This window comes from Marmota marmota, unplaced genomic scaffold, assembly GCF_001458135.2.
Source record: "Marmota marmota marmota unplaced genomic scaffold, marMar, whole genome shotgun sequence".
Classification (NCBI taxonomy): domain Eukaryota; kingdom Metazoa; phylum Chordata; class Mammalia; order Rodentia; family Sciuridae; genus Marmota; species Marmota marmota.
The window spans coordinates 106,722-130,469 of NW_025999949.1; the positions used below are offsets into that span (position 1 = coordinate 106,722).

The following is a 23,748-nucleotide window of genomic DNA, read 5'->3' on the forward strand; positions in this document are numbered from 1 at the left end:
TTTTTTGGTACTGGGGATTGAACTCATGGTCACTCAACCACTGAGACACGTCCACAACCCTGTTTTGTATTTTATTTAGAGACAGGTTCTCACTGAGTTGCTTAGCACCTCACTTTTGCTGAGGCTGGCTTTGAACACATGATCCTCCTGCCTCAGCCTCCTGAGCCGCTGGGATGACAGGCATGCGCCACCATGCCTGGCAAAAATTTCATGTTAAACTATGTTGTTTATTACCTTCCCTTGTCATTTTAGGAAGTCTAGATAAAACTTTGTTCAGAAACTATATATGACAAGAGGTAGAGAGCTTAAGTCTATAAAGCAGATTAAGCTATCATTGTTTTCAAAATCTTTATTTGAATATGAAGGTAAGTGCCTCATTGATGCTAGTTTCTGGTAAAGGTCACACAAATTCATTAGCCAGGCAGAATACATTGTGCTGGTAGATGCTTAGAGGAATAAGGAGAAATATAAGATGCTCTTACCCTCAGAGACATTTCAGTTTGGTAAGGAAAGCAAACAAAAGGAAGATATTTGGTAACATACCACATTAAGTGCTAGATATTCAGAGAAGAAAGGTTATTCTCCTTGGATAGCCAGAAAAGATGGACTTATTTGGATTTTTATTAAGGATGGGATAGGATTTCAGTAAGTAGATGTGAGGAGGCCAATTTTAGAAGGAAAGAAACAAGGGGAGCTCAATTAGATTTTATTCAGATAAACCAATTGAGTATATTCAGACACAGGAAAAGCTTGACAGGTCAGGGTAGGGTGAGGTTATAATAAAAACTTGGATATGTTTAGCTGGCAGCAATATTTATGATTAATGAGTCAGTGTTGCATGTGTGATTGATTATAAGAGTCTGAATTAAGGTAGAAGTATAAATATGGCTAGTAAGAAAAACAGCAGAAGCAAAATGTATAAAATTAGCTTTGTGCAGTGGCAGTATTGAAGCCAACGAAGTCCATCTGAGGCACAACTATTGCTAATTGAAAACTTTTCCAGTACCCCATCATGACAACTTTCAATATAGTCGGCATTGGCATAATTAAAAAAAAAAAAAAAAAAGGAAGAAAGAAAAATGTATAAAATTTGGTTACTACAAGGTTGTTTAATATGAAGTCAGTATCCACTGAAATCCTAATATCTTGCATTATTAATTAGATGCTACATTTTTATGATACTATACAATGTACAAAATAGTTTAACATCCCTTAATTCTGATGAACAACTCTGAAGGAAAATGACATCATTTTTTCCCCATATAGCTCAATAAAAAGAGTTTAGCAAATTGCCCCAAATCAGCCAGGCATGGTGGTACATATCTGTAATCCCAGCTACTTGGAAGGCTGAGGCAGAAGGATAGAAGTTTGAGACCACCCGGGCACGGTGGTGCACACCTGTAATCCCAACAGCTTGGGAGTCTTGAGACTGGAGGATTGCAAATTCAAAGCCAGCCTCAGCAAAGGTGAGGCTCTAAGCAGCTCAATGAGACCCTGTCTCTAAGTAAAATACAAAAAAATAGGGCTGGGGATGTGGCTCAGTGGTTAAGTGCCTCTAAGTTCAATCCCTGGTACCAAAACCAAAAAAAAAAAAAAGAAGAAGAAGAAGAAGAAAAAGTTTGAGATCAGCTTTGGCAACTTAGCAAAGTCCTATCTCAAAATTTAAAAATACAAAGGCCATAGTGGTAGAGTGCTCGTACCCCTCCATTCAAACCGCAGTATGGATAGGGAGTTGCCCAAGATCTAGTAAGTAATGCTTTTTCAATTTCTCTAATGCAGTACTAGTTCTCAGTGAATCCTTGGAAAGGGGTCCCAGTAACCCTTTCGTTGGATCCTTGAAGACAGAATTATTTTCATAGTAATTAAGATAGTATTTACTGTGTTGATGACTTACACTAATGGTACAAAAGGAATAATAGATAAAACCAACTCTTTACTCTGAATCAAGGCAATGGTACTAAACTACCAATAGTCAAATGTCATTATATCATTTTATTCTTTACTGCCATTTATTCACAATTTAAAAAGAGAAGAAAATTGCTAGTTACACTTATTTAAAATATTTTTTAGCCATGGATGCACACACTATCTTTATTTTTTTTATGTGGTGCTGAAGATTGAATTCAGTGCCTCACGCATGCAAGGGAAGCCTTCAACTACAACCCCAGCCCCTGCTAGTTGCATTTTTTTTTTAAAGAATATTATTTTCACGTGAAGCTTTTTACACATATAACTTTATTTATTTGTTTGTTTGTTTGTTTGTTTATTTATTTGTTTATTTATTTATATGTGGTGCTGAGGATCAAATCCAGGGCCTTGCATGTGCAAAAAGCGCTCTACCATTGAGCCATAACCCCAGCCCAAAGCTAGTTGGATTTTCAGAGACCTTAAGTAAAAGCCACTATCTGGGCATGGTTGCCCATGCCTGGAATCCCAGTGGCTCAGGAGAATGAGACAGGAGGATTGTGAATTCAAAGCCAGCCTCAGCAAAAAATGATGCAACTCAGTGAGGCCCTCTCTTTAAATAAAAAACAAAATAGGGCTGGGGATGTGACTCAGTGATTGAGTGCCCCAGAGTTCAATCCCCATTACCCAAAAAGAAGAAATCAAAATAGGTCCTGGGATGTGGCTCAGTGGTCAAGTACCCCTGAGTTCAATCCCCTATAACCCCCACCCCCGCCAAAAAAGATAGTGCTTTACCAAGAAAACAATACAACTGATTAATTTTATTAAATCTTGATCATTAAATACATGATTTTTAACTATTCTGTATGATAAAGTAGAATATATGTATGGAATATGATACATACTGAAGGACAGTGATTATCTTAAGCAAAAACACTATACAGTGAGTTGTAAATTGAATTAACACTTATTTCATGTTACTCCATTTATACTTGAAAGAATGATTAGTAGCCCTGGATATGCAGACTTGGGTATTTGCATACATTTTCTTCAAAATAAACAACAGTTATCATGTCACTTCAAGGAGAAGAACAGATAAATATTTGTTGCAAATTATAAAATTATCTGTTTCTGAGTGAAAAGTAGAAATTTGGAAGACTTATATCTGCTGCCATGATCTTGACAACTTCTCAGTACTTAAAGAATTTCTGATGACATCAGAAAGTACAAATGTTACTTGAAAATGAAGAGTATAGTACTCTTTTCAGCAGTTCATATACTAAAATTGGAATGGTACAGAGAAGATTAGCATGGCTCCTGCACAAGGACGACACACAAATTCGTGAAGCATTCCATATTTTAAAAATATATATGCATATATATATATATATATATATATATATATATACACACACACACATATATATAATGGAGTGTCTTTAACATTTTGGAAGATCTGCATAATTCAGTGAATCAATATTTTCCAATTGATCAATGCTTGCCTGTTACAAAATCATGCATAAAATATTCAAAGTGCAAGATGGACCAATGGATATTAATATGGTACAGCATGAAAAGTGCATTGATGCAGTTTCAGATTCCAGGTTGGAATAACTTTTAATAACTACTTTTGATGTGATATTTTTTTCCTTCCCTTATTTTAAAACTCTTTATGCCTTCCCAGTGCTCTTAGGAAACACTCCAGTCTTAAACTTGACTTAAATGCTCTGCCTGTGACACCAGTCTAATCTCCTGTTTCTTACCCTTTCTCAACTCCAGCTACCTTGGTTTTCTTTCTTTTTTGTTAAACAGCTTTATTTTGAGATATATCATAAAATTCACTTAAGTGTACAATTTAAAAATATTTATAGAGTTATATAACCATTACAATATAATTTTAGAACATTTTCCTTACTTGAAAAAAGAAATCTGTGCCCATTAGCAGTCAGTCACCATTTTCCCGTCTACCCCACTCATTCCCAGTCCTGGCTACCACTAATCTTGGTGTGATATCAAGGAAGAATACTCACTATTATCTGAAAATACTAACATACTCCTCCGTTTTCCAGTTGTATACTATGTGTTGTCTGTAGATATAGCTCTGTGGTATGGTGGTTGCCTAGCATGCCCGAGGTCCTGGGTTCAAACCCAGCACTACAGAAAAAAGTGTGTGTGTGCGTGTATATGTGAGTGCACATAGCCAGATATTGTTTTAGAAAATATCGCTTGCATTTTTATGGTTATATTTGCATAATACATAACTGATTATTTTGAAATACATTAATATGTCTGAGTAATTTCTTAGCTTAAATTTATGATATGATAAACACAGTCCACATAATCAAAGGCTCTCTACATTCTCGGTACATTTTAAGAGTCTAAAAAACTGGACTATGACCAAGAATTTGAAGAATTGTTGCTCCAGGAGTCTAGAAAGCTAAAACCAAAATAATTGTAAGGCAGCATACTTTGAAACAAGTGTCAGCTAGAGCTACTCATCACAAAACTGAGTATCTGTATGCTCAGAGGGCTTATATACATTAGTGTTTTACCTTCCATAATACATCTTAGAAATGATAATTTAAAACCAGGACTTCATAGGCTGGGGCTGGGGCTCAGTGGTAGAGTGCTCGCTTAGCACAAGTGAGGCACTGGGTTTGATCTTCAGCATCACATAAAAATAAATAAAATAAAGATATAAAAAAATCAAACAAACAAAAAAACAGGACTTCACAAATTATGTCCAAATTTGGTTCTCTGGCTGTTTTTATAAATAATTTTATTGGAAGACAGCCACATATTATCATCTGTGCCTTCTTTTTGCTCCATAAAAACAGAGGTAGTTGCTACTTTCCTTAAGGCATAATTATACCATGCCTTGAAATATTAGCTAATGATATTCTGAAACTATCCCATTTAGCAAAAGTTCTAAGCATTCAGAATGTGAAGATAACATTTATAGCTCTTTTAGAAATGTTTACTTATATGGTATTCTATCTAACATATTTTACTAAATATTACAGATGCTTAGATGCCTCTCTTAAGGTTTTTTTGGGGAAACATTTGTTCTTTCTGCCTGGTAAAATTAGCAGAAAACAATGTGTCAAAAAAGCAAACATAATCCTTCATCAGCACATACAGTTGGATGCAACATAAAAAAAACATTGCTGATGATGTAAACAAATTAGTAGCAGAGCAAATTACATTGTCTGGGAGGGGAAAAATACAAATGTTTCTAGCATTACAACATGGAGAACTTAGTAGATTCTATTTCAGTAGTGAAATACATAATTATTTTTGTGAGCAACTAATGATAAAAGCTGTTCACAAAGATCTATTTGTAATTTTTTTAAATGTGAGAAAAAAAGAACTCAACACCAGAAAAAAAGAAAAAAAACCTTATGTTCACTTATGGGTAAATGAACTACCCCTCAAAAGAAGAATACAGATGGCCAAGAATTGTATGAAAAGATGTTCAACTTCTCAAGCCATCAGGGAATTCAAATCAAAACTGCACTGAAATTCCACTTCATTCTAGTCAGAATGGCAATCATCAAGAATACAATAACAGGCTGGGGATGTGGCTCAAGCGGTAGCTCGCTCGCCTGGCATGCACGGGGCGCTGGGTTCAATCCTCAGCACCACATACAAATAAAATAAAGATGTTGTATCCGCCGAAAACTGAAAAATAAGTATTTAAAAATTTTTAAAAAAGAATACAATAACATTGTGTGCCTGTATGAATATATAACAATGATTCCCACTACTATATATAATTATGATGTACCAATAAAATTTTTAAAACAATGCAAATAACAATGCTGGCCAACATGCAGGGAAAATGAACCTTTTCTGTTGGTGGAAGTATAAATTAGTACAACCAAATCAGTATGCATTTTCCTCAAAAACTAAAAGTTATATCTATCCAAAAGAATTAGAGAGGATACTTCAGAGATGCATACATCCCCATGTTTATAACAGTACAATTCACAGTAGCCGAGTTATTGAAACAACATTCATACACACACTTATACATACATAAGGTATTTTATTCAGTCGTAAGAAACAGAATTATGACATTTGCAGGAAAATGAATGAAACTAAAGTGCATTATGTTAAGCAAAATAAGCCAGGCTCAGAAAGACAAATAATATGTTTTCTCTTAATATGTAGAAGCTAGAAAGAAAGAAGGGGAGAAAGGGGGGGGAATCCTATGAAAATAGAAGAGAGACCAATAGAGAAGAGAAAGGAGGTTGCGGGGTTGGGCAGTGGTAAGGGCAGTACCAGGGGTTGAAATTAGTCAAATTATATGCATGTACAAATATACTGTAGTAAATTAGCCCAGTATTCTGAATATGCATGAACAGAAAGAAATGTTAATGGAGGTGCTACTTTGACCAGGAAAACAAAAAAATAAAATGAATAAAATTGGGGGGTTAGGAAGATAAAGTTGTAGACAGTTTGAAAAACCATACCTTTACATTTCAGTAAGGACAAGGTGGTAATCACTTTTTATTCTATGAAGAAGAATATTGGTTACATTGTAGCAAAATACTATTATAAAGTAGACCAATTTTGAAGGGGCTAGTCAAACCCAGGATCTCATGCATGCCAGGTAAGCACTCCTCCACTAAGCTACATTCCTAGCCCTAAAGTAGACCAACTTTTACAATTGAGCTTCACATTTTCTTTTACTAAAAATTAAGTATTCTTAATCTATTGATCTTTTTTATTATGAAAAATTGTTGTCTATTTAGCAGGTATTTGGGGAGGCAGGGTTAGGCTTAATCCATACCATCGGGGTTAAGAAATGTTTAACAGAGTGTCAGAAGGTACCTGGTTTTTGAGGGAAACTCATCCAATGAAGAGTATATTCTTAAATTTTTACATGATTATGTGATTTTATTATTAAGAATTATTTTTTATTGGATGTGAAAATCCTCATGTCTTCACAGCATTGGGAGCAGAAAAATAGCCTAACAGCCCAGATTCTGGAGTGCAAGTATCTGAGATCTAATCCCAGCTCTAACATTAGTTATATGATTTTAGGTTGACTAGTAATCATTTGTGCCTCCCTTTTCTCATCCATATAGTGGAGATAATAGCATCTTCTAGGGTTATTTTGACAATTAAATGGGTTGGTTACAAAGAGCTATGTAAGGGATAGCTATAAACTAGTTTAAGAAAAAAAAAGTCTTTCTTGTGAATCCATTTGTTCAAAATACCCCCCGAAGTGTAGAATCTTCTCATTTGCAGAGGGAACTTGTGAATGTTGAGAGGTATTAAAATTTACTAGCTTAATTTCTAGGTGGACTAGGATGTAGCTTAGTGGTAGAGCGCTCACTGTCTAACATGTGTAAAGCTGAGGAGAAGGATTACAAGTTCAAAGCCAGCACCAGCAATTTAGCAAGACCAAAAGCAATTCAGCAGGATACTGTCTCTAAATAAAGTATATGTATAAAGGGACTGGGGAGGGCTTGGGTCATTGCTCAGAGGTAGAGCACTTGCCTAGCATGTTTGAGGTACAGGGTTTGATTCTCAGCACCATATATAAGTAAATAAAGATCCATTGACAACTAAAAAAATATTAAAAAAAAAAATAAAGGGCTGGGGATGTGACTCATTGGTTAAGTACCCCTGAGTTCAATCTCCAATATTACCTGCCCCCACCCCACCAAAAAAAAAAAAACCAGCAAGCAGCTAGCTTATCTAACCCATTGCTATAGCAGACCTTTGTATATGGCAGACCCCCTCAAGTATTTAAGTGAGTTAAGTATGTCCCAGACATGTATTCTCAGCTGAGTACCAGTGCTGCCTGTTTGCATATTTTGGATAATTCCTTCTAATGAGATTTTTTAATTTTCTAGTTTTACTTCAAGTTCATTCTAATTTCTAAGGAATTATCAATCCTTTTTATTTTGTGTATATTCTTTACAAGTTTTACAAAGTAGCAATAGTGGATCATTTACCAAAGTTTTTTATAGTAAGTCCCCAGCCACCAAATACGTATTATGTAGATGTACATTCATTGTCTGTTTAACTCATTGTTATTTTAGGAATTTGGTGTGTTTGTGGGTACATACATATATGTGATCATGCATGTATATACATATTTAACATATAAAAAACACCTTTATTTATTTATTTATTTATTTATTATTAATACCGGGGATTGAACTCAGGGACACTTGACCACTGGGCCGCACCCCCAGCCCTATTTTGTATTTATTTAGAGACAGGGTCTCACTGAATTGCTTAGCGCCTCACCATTGCTGAGACTGGCTTTGAACACACAATCCTCCTGCCTCAGCCTCCTGAACTGCTGGGATTACAGGTGTACACCACCATACCTGGCCACATTTCTTTTTAATGGATTAGTATAGTATAAATTTTTATAATATTTGAACCATATATATGAAATGAGAGAAAAAAATGTGTTATTCTACTGGAAGCCAGTAAAAAAGATTTGCTGTATACACAGATTTTGAGTCATTTATGATTTATTAAATGATATATGTTTCAAGTAATGTTGGGAGTTTTTGATTAAAGGTAGTTTGCTTCATGCAACATGTGAGTCCCTGATGATTTCTAATGGTAGAAAGACTTCCTTAAGAACAAATTTCTTCATCTTGTATTATCAGTGCTGATCATGAAGCATTCAAACAAAGTAGAGATTCTGTTGTGAATGTAATGAAGTATATATACCTCTTACTCTCTTGCTTTCAAGAAGATCATATTTATTTAGAAAATTTTATTTAAAAAATTCAATGCTTTCACATACAGAAACTTAAAGCAGTACTGGAAATATCACATGGAAGTTTGTGACAAATGCCTGAATTTGTGGCAATTTTAAATGTTTATAAATACCAGACTTTTTGTATTTAGGGAAAAGGAATGAGAAAACTTGACAGAGATAAAGTAAATGGAGTACAACTTGAACTGGGACAAAAGATATAATGAAGATCATTTCATGCACTGAGTATCAGCAGGGTAGCAGATGATTGAAGGTACATACAAAGATAAATCACCCTAGCACTCTGGCTAGCATTTCATTCCAAGAAAAAATAAGTCCAAAGTCATGCAACCTAGGCAAAGCAGGAAATGGTATAAGAGATGGTCAGTCATATAGAAAACAAATAGTTGCATATATGAGTAAAAGAGGTTGAAATTAATTTGTAGGAGACCTTACATGTCATATAAGTAATTTGTAAGTTAAGACTTTATAGGTAATAGGACATATCTGTAGTTGTTTTCAAAATTAGGAAAGAAAATTAATTGGATTGGTGTAGATATCTTGGAGGTAACCATTAGGAAGGAAACCCTTGATGAGAATTTCTCCTAATAGCAATTACATGTCTTTCCTATTAGATAATTAGCACAGTTGCCATAAGTAGACATTTATTCAGTTCTAAATACTTAGCTCCTAAAACAATGTCTGGCACATAGTAAACATTTCATAAATGTTAATAACATGAAGACTATGAAGAAAGGCTTGCTTTTTAAATTTTAATTGACATAATATTTGTACTTATGGGATACCATATTATAATATAACATATCTACAATTTGTAATGATCAAATCCAGATAATTAGCATTTTCATCTCTTCAGATATTATCATTTTTGTACATTGGGAACCTTCATACCCTTTTCCTATAGTTATTTTGAAATGTGTATTTAATTGCTGTGAACTACTGTGCTATAGAACATCTGAACTCTATCCCCTGACTCTGTGTTTTGGTACTTATTATCCACTCTCTGAGTCTCCCTCACTTCCCCCTATCCTTCCTAGCTTTAGCAACCTCTATTCTACTTTCTACTTCTGTTACCAGTTTTTTTAAGCTTACACAAATGAGTGAGAGTATACAGTATTTGCCTAGCCTATTTAACATAATGTCTTCCACTTCCATCAATGTTGCCATGAATTGCAGGATTTCATCCTTCTTGAATAATATTCCACTATAGATACTGCCAGATTTTTTTATCCATCTATTTGTTGATTACATTTCTTGGGTATTATGAATGGTGCTTCAATAAAGAGGGGATTGCAAATATCTCTTTTGATACAATGATTTCATTTCCTTTGGACACACACACACAGTGGTGGGATTACTGTTTTCAGTTTTTTTGAGGAACATCTGTACAGTTTTCCATAATGGCTATACTAATTTACATTTCTGCCAACAGTACATAAGATTTCCCCTTTCTCTGCAGCCTCACCAGCATTTGTTATTTTTTGTCTTTTGATAATAGCCATTTAACTGGAGTGAGGTACAATTTCATTGTGGTTTTCATCTGTATTTCCCTGATGATTAGTGATACTGAGCATTTCTTCATATATTTCTTGGCCATTTGTATATCTTCTTCTGAGAAATGTCTATTCTAACCATTTATCCATTTTTAAATCAGATCTTTGTGCTGTCAAGTTATTTGGTGAAGGATAGTTTAATAATCTACCCAGCTCCTTGTCAGAGCCTGAAAACAAATGGGGGGAAAGAAAGTAAAGTAACAAGGAAGCCAAAACTTAGTGCTGCAGATTTTCTTCAGAAGATTTAACTGAAGTGGAACTGCTTAGAAACAAGACATTCACTTCAGTAAAATGGCCGGGGCAAGTAGGTATATGTATTATATTATATATTTATCTTAAAACTTTTCATAATGTAATATTGTCTCATCTGAATGTGCCTTATTTTTTTGGTAGTTACTTTTCAAAGTAATAGTAAATTTCAACAATATTCATGTCTCATCCAAGAGGATAATCTTTTTCTACAGATGTTTAGTGACAGATCTGGGTATATTTATGACTGTAATTTCTATCATTTTTTCATAGTTTCCCTCTTTTTAAAATTTTTATTTATGTGTGCTTTTAGTTAGTAATCTTTTTAATTTTTTTTAATTCTTTATATATATATTTTTTAATTTTTATTATTGGTTGTTCAAAACATTACATAGTTCTTGACATTTTTTTTAATTCTTAAAAGAAAATTATATCTGAGGTTAGTAGAAGTGTTTGTCCTGTGTGACAGTTGGAGGAAAGGATTTATAGTGACTTAACCCAAAGCCATGTAGTTAATGCATATTTAAATTTGCATTTATAGTTACATGTAGGGAGAATAGCAGAGTGTTTGCAAGGGTAGGGTCTGGAGTCAGAACTGAACCTTTCCTGGTATTCCCACTTAATTACTTAGACATTTTGTGTAATTTCTTAATGGTCTCAATCCCCTTATCTTTATCTCTAGATTTAGTTTATCTTATTCTTATATTGTCTTATTTTGGGAGGGTAACCAGGGATTGAACTCAGAGGCACTTGACCACTGAGCCACCCCCAACACTGTTTTGTGTTTTATTTAGAGACAGCGTCTCACTGAGTTGCTTAGCACCTTGCTTTTGCTGAGGTTGGCTTTCAACTCTCAATCTTCCGGTCTCAGCCTCCCTGATTGGCTGGAATTACAGACGTGCGCCACCATGCCCGGCCTATATTATCATTTTTTATTGATAGTTTTTTATATTGATTATGTGGTCAAATAATAGTATTTATATATTATTAAAATTAATGTCACTTTATTTTAAGTTTTTAAAAATGTGTCTACTATAAAACATTAAACTATATATGTGGCTTGCATTAGGTTTCTATTGGATGGCTCTGCTATAGACTACAAATAGCAACCCCTGGCTCCCCAATTCCAACCAGAGGACTGTTTTTGTAAATAGTTGTATTGGAACTTAGTACCATTCACTTCATTTATATATTGTGTATACTTGCTTTTATGCTGCAAAAGTTAGTTGTGTGGTTACTACAAAACCAGATGGTCCCATTAAGCCTAAAATACTATTTGATGCTTTAGAAAACGAATTTGCTGCTCCACTCTAGACTGTAGTTGACAAATGTTCACTAATTTGTCATCTTTTGAGTGGTTATAATAGAGACAGAGATAAAAAGCAGATTAGAGGGTGCCAGGGAAAAGAGGAGAGTAGGGAGTGTTAATAATGGTCTAAGAAAATAATGGTAATAGTTATGCTATTTTGAATATAATAAAACAGCTGAATTGGTATTTTTAAAGGGTCAATATTATTGTGTGTGGATAATACCTCAACGTTTAAAAATCCTGGTTTGGTTTATATAATAAAGCAGTATATTAAACATGATACATGTTGATGATAATGAGAACATGCAAAGAAACATGAAAATCAGTTATGAGAACAAAAAAAAATTTCAGAAATAGTTTTTTTTTTTATATACTCCCTTATTACAAATAGTTTTTTATCACTTTTAAAAGCTTGTGTCACAGTTGTCCATTGGTGTCTGTGGGGTATTTCCAGGAGACCATGCAGATACCAAAATTTGCAGATGCCCAAATCTCTTATACTGTAAAATGGCATTATACTTGCTATGTACCTTACACACATTCTCTAATATACTTTAAATGATGTCTAGATTAATTGTAATATTTAATATGATGTAAACACTGTGTAAATAGATTTTTTTTCTTTTTTGTATTAGGGATTGAACCCAGGGGTATTTTATCACTGAGCTCTCTCCCCAGTTTTTATTTTTTATTTTGAGACAGAGTCTCATTAAGTTGCTAAGCCTAGCCTCAAACTTGTGATCCTCCTGCCTCAGCTTCCTAAGACTCTGGGATTATAGGTGTGAGACACCACACCTGGCTTAATTTTTTTTGGGGGGGGGGGATGGTGCCAGGGGTCAAACCCAGGGTTTGTGCATGCTAGGCAAGTGCTGTACCACTGATGGGCATCTACAGCCTATGAATAATTTTTCTACTCTAATATTCCAGGAATAGTGACAAGAAAAAAAGGTATACATGTTCAGTACAGGTGCATTTTCCCCACAGATTTGGAGGACTAACTGTATTTTCAAGTTGTTTATTGATAAGTGCTTAGCTGAAATTGCTTACTCATACAAAAGGCTTATCATTTAGATACAATCTCTTATTTAGTTTGAGACTTTAGATAGTCCACAATAATATATATGGCCGATATTAATATATAACTAAATAAGTGAGTACAAAGTATATATAAAAACTTCAATGCATGTTAATTCTTTTCTGTAAGTACTTATCTAAGTGTAGAAATCATGGCTTTATGGAATTTTTGGCCAGCTTTTGAGAGGAGAATATAATTTAACAGAAAGGCCATTCCCAAATGTCCATATCTTGTATCATGTAGGTATTTTATCTTCATTGAATTGTTAAACATCTATATATAAGTCTTCAGTATTTTCACATTGCTTTGAAGGTAACAAATTATTACTTGCGGCTGGGTATGGTGTAATCCCAGTAGCTCAGGAGTTTGAGACATGAGGATTGGGAGTACAAAGCCAGTCTCAGCAATGGTAAGGTGCTAAGCAACTCAGTGAGAGCCTGTCTCTAATAAGATACAAAATAGGGCTGAGGGTGTGGCTCAGTGGTTGAGTGACCCTGAGTTCAATCCCTGGTACCCACTCACCCCCCAAAAAATAAAGAAAGAAACAAAATGTTACTTGCATTATACAATTGATTAATTTATTTGTTGTACGTAGGGTTTATCAGCAATGTGCTTTATGCAATCCAAAAACCAATAGTTGTCTCATCATTTTCCTTGTGAACACAGGCAATGGGTTTTAATTTTATTGCCCTGAAAGCGGCATATTACAGCACCTTATTGTACCATGAGGTAGAATAACATGTCTATGAGCACAGCCTTGGAGCCAGACAGAACTAGTTTCTAATTACAACTTAACTTACTAATTTAATGTGACCCAGTACTGCCTATTAAATATTTAACAAATATTTCTCTAAGTCTCCATTTTCTTATGTTTAAAATGAGATAATGCCTTTTCCAGTGATTTTTTTAAAGCAACAAATAAGAAAATAAGTGCAAAGTACTTAGCACTTAGAAACCACTCAATAAATGGTAACTTCATATTATTGCCAGTTAATGTTATGTTTTTTAAATCAAACTCATTAAAATTTTTAGTGTCAGCATCATACATTTCATTATGTATTTTACTGACTACTACCTTTTCAAAAACATAACAAAATAATAAGTTACGTTCTATTTTACTTTCAGTCAAAGAAAAATAAGAAGAAATCAAAGTCAGATGCTAAAGCAGTGCAAAACAGTTCACGCCATGATGGAAAGGAAGTTGATGAAGGTATTTGAGCAAGGGAAAGCACTGTAGAAATTTTTTAAAATCCTTTTTTTTTTTTTTTAAACCAAAGTGTATCATGTAAAAGCCTCATTTGTTTTAGTTAGTCTTGTATCTAGCTCTTCTTTTTAATTACTATAGTTTTTCAAATTCAGATCTATGACACTGGTAGGAAACAATTTGTTTTCTAAATTATTTGACAATTCGATAGTGCTTTTCGTAAATGAAACTACCTTGAAATTTAGGTCTACCTCAGTATTTTGAACAAACTGAAAAGCCATTCATCTTGTCTTTGTTTCCTAAGTATGGTTTTGGGGATTTCCCCCATTGTTTTTAAATATACCATCCCTGACAGGGATGTAATTTTGTTTTAAAACATGCATTCTCACCTTTTGCCTTATTTCCTAAGTTCTAGTCCCAAATACTGGTAAAGTTCTTCTTAAGAACTTGATGTGTTTGTTTCTAGGATTGTTGAAAAGGCAACTGGTATTTGAGAGGTGGCAAAGTTGAATCCAATTTTGGAGGCCAATTCTGCAGTTCCTACTTAAAATAATCTAGATTATTATTGCAAAATAGCAAACCCTATTTATGCTTGGATAATTTCCTTTATTGGTAAAATTCTTGAATAAGCCATTTATCTTCATTACCTAATAAACCCGTTTATTAGTGATTTTATATATATATCATTCCTATCACTTCTACCCAGCAAAATAAAAAGATACATGATGACTTATTTGTATCACTTTTTCTATAGACGACATATTTGATTAAGAAAAATGCTAGAATATATAATAATGGTTTGTTGCCTATAACAATAAGCTTAGAATAAATTCTTAGTTTAAATTAATAAAATCAACACTCTGGGTTTTTAGTTTAATATATACATTTATCATGATACCTTGTGTGCCCCACCCCATTTTTTCCTCAAAACTACACCTTTTTTTGTTTTCCCCTTACTGAATAACATTTTTTTTCTGGGGCTATGTCAGGAGCCTGGGAAACTAAAATTAGTCACAGAGAGAAACGACAACAGCGTAAACGTGATAAGGTGCTGCCTGATTCTGGTTCATTGGATTCAACTATCCCTGGGATAGAAAATACCATCACAGTTACCACCGATCAACTTACAACTGCATCATTTCCTGTTGGTTCCAAGAAGAATAAAGGTATATTAGTGGAACATAAGAGTGGTACATCAAATCAAACTCCTTTAAATCAGATTTACAAAATATTTTGAATTGCTAATGTCATTGTGCTGATATACCCTTCTTCATGAGAATATTATGAACCATGTATTGGTTTACCTAATACCATCAGTATTATTTTTTACATATTGCCCAATGAATGGCTTGTTAAAATCTGCCTTTCTGCCTTGAGTCACATGAGAAAATGATGTTGCTCCTTTTCTTCATATGTATTGCTTTGCCCCAACTCTTGCACCTCATTTCTTATAGTGGATAAAACATTTATTAAATGGAATTATTTATCACCATTATGCATGTTGGGTGCTTTCATTCCAAGATAAAACAGGCATATTCTGGTTAGTGCAGGTTCTATCTGGATTTCTTATCACCCTAGCTTTTTGAGAGGACCAGAGATGTTTGGTAAAGCAGAATTTGAAAGGTTATTAAGCTTATGATCTTCCAAGTATTTCAGATGTTCAAACTATCAATATTGATGGCTTCTTGGTAGCACTTTACATTGCCATCATTTTACACCAGACACGCCAGTCTGCAAAGTGATACTGTTCAATTTGCTTCAAAACATTGACTTAACTCACTCTTGTCTTTTTGTTAATGACCTCTCATCTTACCATCACTCAGTTGTTTCCAGATCACTTTCTTAGCCTTATTACTCTTTTTCACTTTTTTGCTTGGTAACTTGTTGGAATTTATTGCCACAATATAGCAGTGACTTAATTCTACTTACTCATTTTCACTATCACATGTTAGCTGTGCTTTAGTAATTCAGTTGGTAGCCCTTTTCACTGTCTTGTACTTGTGCCTTCCTTTCTCACACAATTCCGTTTCATGCTGGATTGTATTTTTGTTTTTGTTTTGATATGTTATGATCATTATGCTTTTTAGTGACAGAGAAATTGTAATTTTGTTTTAAAACTTGCATTCTCACCTTTTGCCTTATTTCCTAAGTTCTAGTCCCAAATACTGGTAAAGTTCTTCTTAAGAACTTGATGTGTTTGTTTCTAGGATTGTTGAAAAGGCAACTGGTATTTGAGAGGTGGCAAAGTTGAATCCAATTTTGGAGGCCAATTCTGCAGTTCCTACTTAAAATAATCTAGATTATTATTGCAAAATAGCAAACCCTATTTATGCTTGGATAATTTTCTTTATTGGTATTTTAGTTGACTAAGGATATGGTAATTAGAGAATCAGTTACTTATGAACATGTGAAATGTGTTGTAAAATTTACTTTTTTCCTGTGTAAGAATCTGGCACTTGAAGAAACAATTTATTATAGATAATAAGTAAAAATTAATTTGTATATTACTCCTAACTTAACGTGCACAGTGGCCTTTAGTGTTAAATAAATTTTATTTCTATTTCAACCAGGTGATTCTCATCTAAATGTTCAAGTTAGCAACTTTAAGTCTGGAAAAGGAGATTCTACACTTCAGGGTGAGAGAAATTACATGTAAATTAAATTGAAGGCCCGTCAAAATAGAAACTTATGTACATGTCTTTTTTCTTCACACAAGTGATGCAGAAGGAAAATAAAAGGATTTAAAATGATTTTTAATTAATAAAGTAACATAATCCAGAGATTTTGGAAAATAGATAAAAAGAAAAATTACTCCCACTTCTAACAGCATTTGGTATGTTTTAGCTTTCTGACGTCCCCATAAATAGAAACATTCTTTTAGTAATCATTTACATGCAATTTTGTTTCTTGCTTGCATTGCTTAAACCAGTAGAGAAGGATTTTTGTTGAATGTGAATATAATATGTGAAATAAAAACTTTACCTCATATATTAAGAAAAAAAGCCTTAGTTATTATTTTTAACTACCTCTTTGATAGTATCTAATATATCACAGTAAATGAACTGTAAGGTACTCAGAATATCACAAACATAAAATACATTTATCTACTCATTTATGGTGATGGTTGGATTAAGTAGAGTGATACATGATTCGAAAACAAAAGTTATAATAAATTCGTAAGTGAAAAAAGCACCTTTTACATTTCAGGCTTGTTCTTAATCACTGTCACCTTCCTTCATGCCCATGAGTCTCAATCTTGGCTACATATTACAGTCATCTAGGAAGCTTAAAAAAAAAACATGTACACATACTTACATGTACATCAAAAGAAACATGTCCTTATATCTTCACAATCGCTTGTGTTTCCATGCATACTTAAAATACCTGGGCCTCACCCCAAGACATTCTGATTTTTAATTTGTCTGGGCTGAAGCTCCAAAGCCTATTTTTAAGAAAAATATTAGTTGATTTTAATGTGAAGCCAGGGTTTTTAGAATTGCTGCCTATACATAATGTATAGAATAGTTTAAGGAAATAATATCTAACTAGGGAGAAGTCTTCATATGAGTTGGGTGAGTATTTTGAGTATACTAGAATATATGTCATTTTCCTGTTCACTTTGTTGTACTTCCTTTGAGGCAGTAATTCTGCCATTGAAAGAGGTGTGGGGTGACTATGTCACTTTATAATTGATTTTTATCTTTAAAGCTCAAGCTATTTAAAGGAAGAAACAAAGGAATGGTCATTATAAGCCAAACAATTGTAGAAATTGAAAATACTTATTTTTTAAACAAGAAGTTGCATACTTATTTTTAATCTTTATTTCTTTTCTTTAAGTTTCTTCAGGATTGAATGAAAACCTTACTATCAATGGAGGAGGCTGGAATGAAAAGTCTGTAAAACACTCCTCACAGATCAGTGCAGGTGAGGAGAAGTGGAACTCTGTTCCACCTGCTTCTGCAGGCAAGAGGAAAACAGAGCCATCTGCTTGGACTCAAGACACTGGTGATGCTAATGCAAATGGAAAAGACTGGGGAAGGAGCTGGAGTGACCGTTCAATATTTTCTGGCATTGGTAAGAACCATTAGAAAAATGTATGTTCATTTAAAATTGCTAACCAGGTATATTTTGAATTTTTCAGAAGAGAGGAAAAAGTCTGTCTATAGATACATTAGTCCTTCTAAACAGAAATAATAGAAATAATTCATCTCAGATCATCTGCATGAAGCAAAGTGGGAACTAAAGTGAATACAGCATTTATTATTTACTCGTTACATAGTGCTTTCAGAAATATTATCGTATTTGGTTATCAATGTAGATAACTGGTATGTTTGTGATTTGGTAAATATAATGTGTAAGCAAACTTAATTAATTTCAGTAGTTCTATTGAGTCTTAGTGAAAATAGTAAGTGGAAGTACAGCATACAGCATCCATTTTTGAGTATTTTATAATCTGAAGAATGCCTGTTTATAAATTTTTCCCTAGATTTTTTTGATAAAGACTAGTAGTTTGAGAAATTTATTTCTGTAAGAGCCATTAAGTTAAAAACAACTTAATTTTTAGGTGTATATTTGTAGTATAGAAAAGAAATCCATGTTAAATATGGAAAACTGTATAAAGATAAAGGGAAAGGTTCACTATTGTCTTACCACCCAATGATAACCACTGTTACTTTTTTGCTTTTTGTTTATTTGTTTGTTTGTTTGTTTTTGTTTTAATTTTTTAAGGATTATTCCTGCCAGTGTATAATTTTTCTTTTTTTGATATGACTCGACTCAAACGAGCATTGTTATGTTCCTTTTGCCCTCATCTCACCATTGTAACAAACATTTCCCTTACTCTTTGTATTTTTATTTAATGACCCTATGGTGTATTATGTAGTAAGCATAATATACCATAATTAACTATTCCCATATTATTGGAGAAATAATTTTTCTTTTCTTTTTTTAACTGTTTTATATGATTTTACATTGAATATGTTTGATTTAGGGTCATTTCTTTAGTATAGATTTCTGGGAATTACTAGGGCTCAAGGGAATATGAATGTTTATAATGCCACATTATATGTTAGCAAAGTATTTTCTCAGAGAGTTTTTCTCCTTATACTTTCAGCATCAGTATATGTGCTCATTTATTATATACTTACCAAGGTTGAGTTTTTTTTTTAATTTTTAAATCTTATTTGATAAGCAAAAATACATAAATGGTTTTTTTAACATTTTTAAAATCACTAGTGAGGTTGACTTTTTTCTCATACTTTCTTGATCATTTCTATTTCTATTTTTGTGTGTGTATGTGAATTATGTTTGTGTTCTCTGCCATTTGTCTAATGGCCTCTTAGTGTTTTATTTTTTTGAATTAAATTATTTCTTGTGCATTAAATATACTTTTTTCCCCCCTATTGTTCTTATGGCAGGCATTTTAATACTTTGTTTCTTTTAATCTGGGGAGCAATAGACACTAGAAAGTTTTTAGTTTGTAAGTGGAGAAAAATTTCTTCTTTTTCTGTTAGTTTTCCCACCACTGTTTTCAAAACAAACTCATAGATCATTTACTAGTATTGTTCTTATGCTTGCTTTCCTCTCCTTCCCTGCCATGTCATAAAACTAGAAATATCAAAATTAGTTTGAAGAAGACATTCTGTAAATTCCTACCCGTTAGCACAAATCTCTGTGCTAAAAGCATCCTTTCATATTCAATAAAAAGAAATGGTCAGGTTTTATGATGTAATGTTGGGAACTGTGACCTTTTCTGATACACAGTTTATGTTTTAATTATAATTAGGACAGAGATTAAATGTTAGTCCTTCCTTAGAGATGCTACAGATAAAATAAAGCAGTGAATTAGAGTTCCTCCCTTGTTGGATTCAGACTTGTTGAAAATGAAAAGGAACTGTATTAAATTAGGTTTGTAGTAGGTCACTGAAAGGAGACAGATGTGACTGATCACATGGAGATATATGCTCCTTAAAATATGGTCAAATATCACATAACAATGGGGACACATTCAAAAGATGCATTCTTAGATTATTTCATAATCATGTGAACATCATAACATGTACTTAAATTAAGATGGCTATGATGTCACTAGGTGATACTGTCTTATGGGAACACATGGTCTGCAGTTGATGAAAGTATCATTTTTGTGGTACATGACTATACCCATGTATGAGAAAGAAATGTCTTTAAAATATTGATTAGATAGCATGGTATAGTAACATGGGACTGTCTGGTCACATGTATTAGGTGTGAAATAACCACTCTAGCTTTTATGTACATTAGATTAGTTATTTCACCTATATGGGACCTCATGTTATACTTGTGAGGATTGATTATAATGAATATCATATACCAAGTTCTGTATGTGACCCAGGTAGTTGCTTAATTATGATAGATAATAAAATAATTCGATATAATGGAAAGAGCATAAGCTTTGGAAATTAAGTTCCAGTCATAGCTCAGTTGTTTTCTAACTGTCAGCAAATTATTTAACTGCCTAGAGAGTTTACCAGAAGGATTAGAAATGGCTGGTGGAATGGGACTCAGCCATAGACAGATGTAAATAGTAGCTATTGCTGTATTATTGGTTGTGATTTCTACAGTTATCTTTAAATATTGTTATCATAGTTTTAAATCTGTACATATCTTTCAAGTTTCTTTGCAAATTGAAGGTTCCAAGTGACGTTCTTTATTTTAACAGCTGCTTGGTCTAGTGTGGATAGGGGAATGAATACCTCTGAACAGAATTCTGCTTCTTTTGCATCTCTCACACTTAACTCTGCTGTTTCTGGTATGTGAAAACAGTCTTTCATTTAGTTAACAACAACAACAACAAATTCTGTTTAAATAAATTTTAGCACTTGTTATTTAAAAAAATAATCAGCATCAACATAATGCTATCAACATTAAAAAAAATAGATAAATAGAATGTCAGAGATCTTTAAAAGGGTGTGGGGTTGGGGAGAGAAAAAACCTAAATCCTTTTATGTGCTAGTGGCTTAGCTCCTTTCTGCAGGGGAATAAGGAAGATTCTGTGGCCAGACAGCACTGACAATGTGTTAGTGCACAGACAAATACTCATGGAAGGCCTTCCTTTAGGTTACGGTCATGATTTTCAGTTTCTAGTCTATTTCTACTATACTTGTGGTTGCATATTGGCTTTTTTGTTTTGTTTTGTTTCTGTTCCCTTTTCTTTATCTTGAATGGGTAGGGAAACCTTTCAGATTATGCAGACCCCCTCGTAATAATTTTACTTTGAGTATCGTTTTAGAATGTATACTATTTAAAAAACTATTGATTGATCATAACTTAAGTGGATATGCCTTTTAGTGATCACCTAGAAGCCACACACATTTAACAGATATTACATATTGGCTAAATTATGTGAATGTACAAATATGTAACAAAGCCCATTATTATGTATAAGTATAATGTATCAATTAAAATTTTTAAAAAACAGGAGCTGGGATTGTGGCTCAGTGGCAGAGCACTTGCCTGGCATGTGTGAAGCACTGAGTTCGATCCTCAGCACTATATATATATTTATATATATTTATATATAGGCTACATCAACAACTAAGATATAATTTAAAAAAATTTTTTTAAACAAATATTACATAAATGTGGGAGACACTCTTTGCAGTGCTCGATACACATCAGAATTCATGGACCCAGTTTACTAATTGTGTAGTTCCACAATGTCTAGAATCAGTAGCCTAGAATAAGGGTCAGCAAACTTTTTATATAATGGAATAAATAGCAAATATTTTAGGCTTTATGAGCTATAGTTTTTGTTTGTTTGTTTGTTTTTTGTTGCAGCTACTTAAGTCTGCCATGGTAACAGTAAAGCCGCCAGAAACAATACATAAACAAATAATTGTGTCTGGTTCCAAAATAATATTCTTTATGTATGTTTTTTCCAACCATGTAAAAATATAAAAAGTATTTTTGACTCATGGACCTTGTGAAAATAAGATGGATGAATTGGCCCATGGGTCTCAAACTGCCAAACCTTGATCTCATAGACCACCTTATAGATCTTTAGGTGCAAGTTAATTGTTTCCCTCATTTGATGAGGGAAATCAAATCATTTATACTACATGGTTGGAGAAAGAAGCATGAGCTCTTAAAGTAAAAGCACCAGGATTACAGTAGTGCTTCTTAGTATCCAATGTGCTAAATATATACTATGGTTACTTAGAGTTAAATTTATAAATAGTTATAAAAATATAACTATTTTGAGTATGTATCAAGCAGTTGTCATGTTAGTGGAATGCTAGTAAGATTATCTGTAACCAAGTGAAAAGTTATAAATTAGGACTCTGAGGGGAGGAAATGATTGTATAGTCTTTTATACTATTAGAAATCTCTCCTTTTTAACCATTTCTTTGTGATACTGGCTCTGAATCTAAAGTGAATCTATTTGTATCTACATACATGCTTATATACATGGTGTAGAACCACTGTTAACATTACAAAATGAATTCGTAGCCGTAGAATAAGGAATTTGACCTGGCATCTGTAAACTTACATGCCCCCAAAATTAGATGTACAATTTTGTGTTAAGTTCTAAATGTTAGACTACCACAGCACTCTCATTGAGTTCCAAAAGTACTCTGTGACATGGTACTGTCATCCCACCTATTCCTTCCCCACTCCCCATAAAACAAAAACAGAAGAACAAGACAAAATTTAAAATATTCTGTTCTTTTAAAGGCACCTAAACTTAACTCTCCAAACCTTCAACAATCCTCTTGTCTCTTTGGCCTTTCTCTGTCTCACCTTTCTAGATCATCTATTTCTTTTAACTTTCTTTTGGCCAGAAAGTTGTAGGTAACTCAAGACGTTTTCTAGTTCTGCTTTTCAGGGTTCTAAGGATATAGTAAACCCTGAAACATCTAGGGCCAAAATCATCAATAACCAGAGATTTTCTTTGAGTTTTATTGCTTTTCATTAAGAAGAAAAATAAAACAACTTTCTTTGGGTTCTTGAAATTTGTAGGTAACTAGTTGGAAGGATCTATTACAAAAAAATGAAATCTAATGGATTAGAATTATAGGGAAAGTGTGTCTGATCAATTAAATTAGATTTAATGATTATCATGTTTAATTACAATACCCTCAATACTACTTTTTCTTTTAATTTAACTCTTTTTCTAATGTCTGAATTTTTCCTTTTAGGAGAAACAAAAAAGTAAAGTCTCCATGTGCAAAATAGAACTATTGTTATGAAACATCATTAGGAAATTCCATTTTTAATTTTATTGCATTCGTTTTTCATTTAAGGGTCTACTGCTGAGCCAATTTCTCAGTCTACCACTTCTGATTATCAGTGGGATGTTAGCCGTAATCAACCCTATATCGATGATGAATGGTCTGGGTTAAGTATGTCCTTTTAAAAATTATCAGTTTTTGTTTTGTTTTGTTTTGTTAGAATTTTCTTTATAGCACCCTGAATTCATGCTTTATTATTTAATTTAAATCTTCTCATCTTTAAAGGTCATATTAATATAGTTCAATATCAAATGTATTACTTGAAAGCTGCTTATTGAATGCATGTAGTTAAAAAACTGAGTTTTCATAATGATTGAGGCAGTATTTAAAGTTTTTTTGTAGTTGCTTAATAGTACTTCTAGTTTAGAATTTTTGTTTTAAATAAATTTTCTGTTTCTTCTAGTTATAAGAGGGAATAGAATATACA

General features: G+C 33.2%; 1 protein-coding gene and 2 non-coding genes across 3 annotated transcripts in view; all 3 read left to right on the top strand.

Annotated features, from left to right (window-relative positions):
* Window positions 1-23,748, top strand: part of Mtdh (metadherin) — a 63,272-nt gene that overhangs the window by 17,624 nt on the left and 21,900 nt on the right. The window contains exons 3-8 of the mRNA XM_048802399.1: window positions 13,971-14,055; window positions 15,039-15,215; window positions 16,620-16,685; window positions 17,887-18,123; window positions 20,750-20,839; window positions 23,334-23,432. Coding sequence (XP_048658356.1) covers window positions 13,971-14,055; window positions 15,039-15,215; window positions 16,620-16,685; window positions 17,887-18,123; window positions 20,750-20,839; window positions 23,334-23,432 — 754 coding nt within the window. The remainder of the gene's footprint in view (window positions 1-13,970; window positions 14,056-15,038; window positions 15,216-16,619; window positions 16,686-17,886; window positions 18,124-20,749; window positions 20,840-23,333; window positions 23,433-23,748) is intronic.
* On the top strand, window positions 927-1,061 carry LOC125616583. The gene has a single exon (XR_007347323.1). It is a non-coding gene; the product is annotated as a U4 spliceosomal RNA (small nuclear RNA).
* LOC125616588 lies at window positions 3,161-3,267 on the top strand. Its single transcript, XR_007347328.1, has one exon. It is a non-coding gene; the product is annotated as a U6 spliceosomal RNA (small nuclear RNA).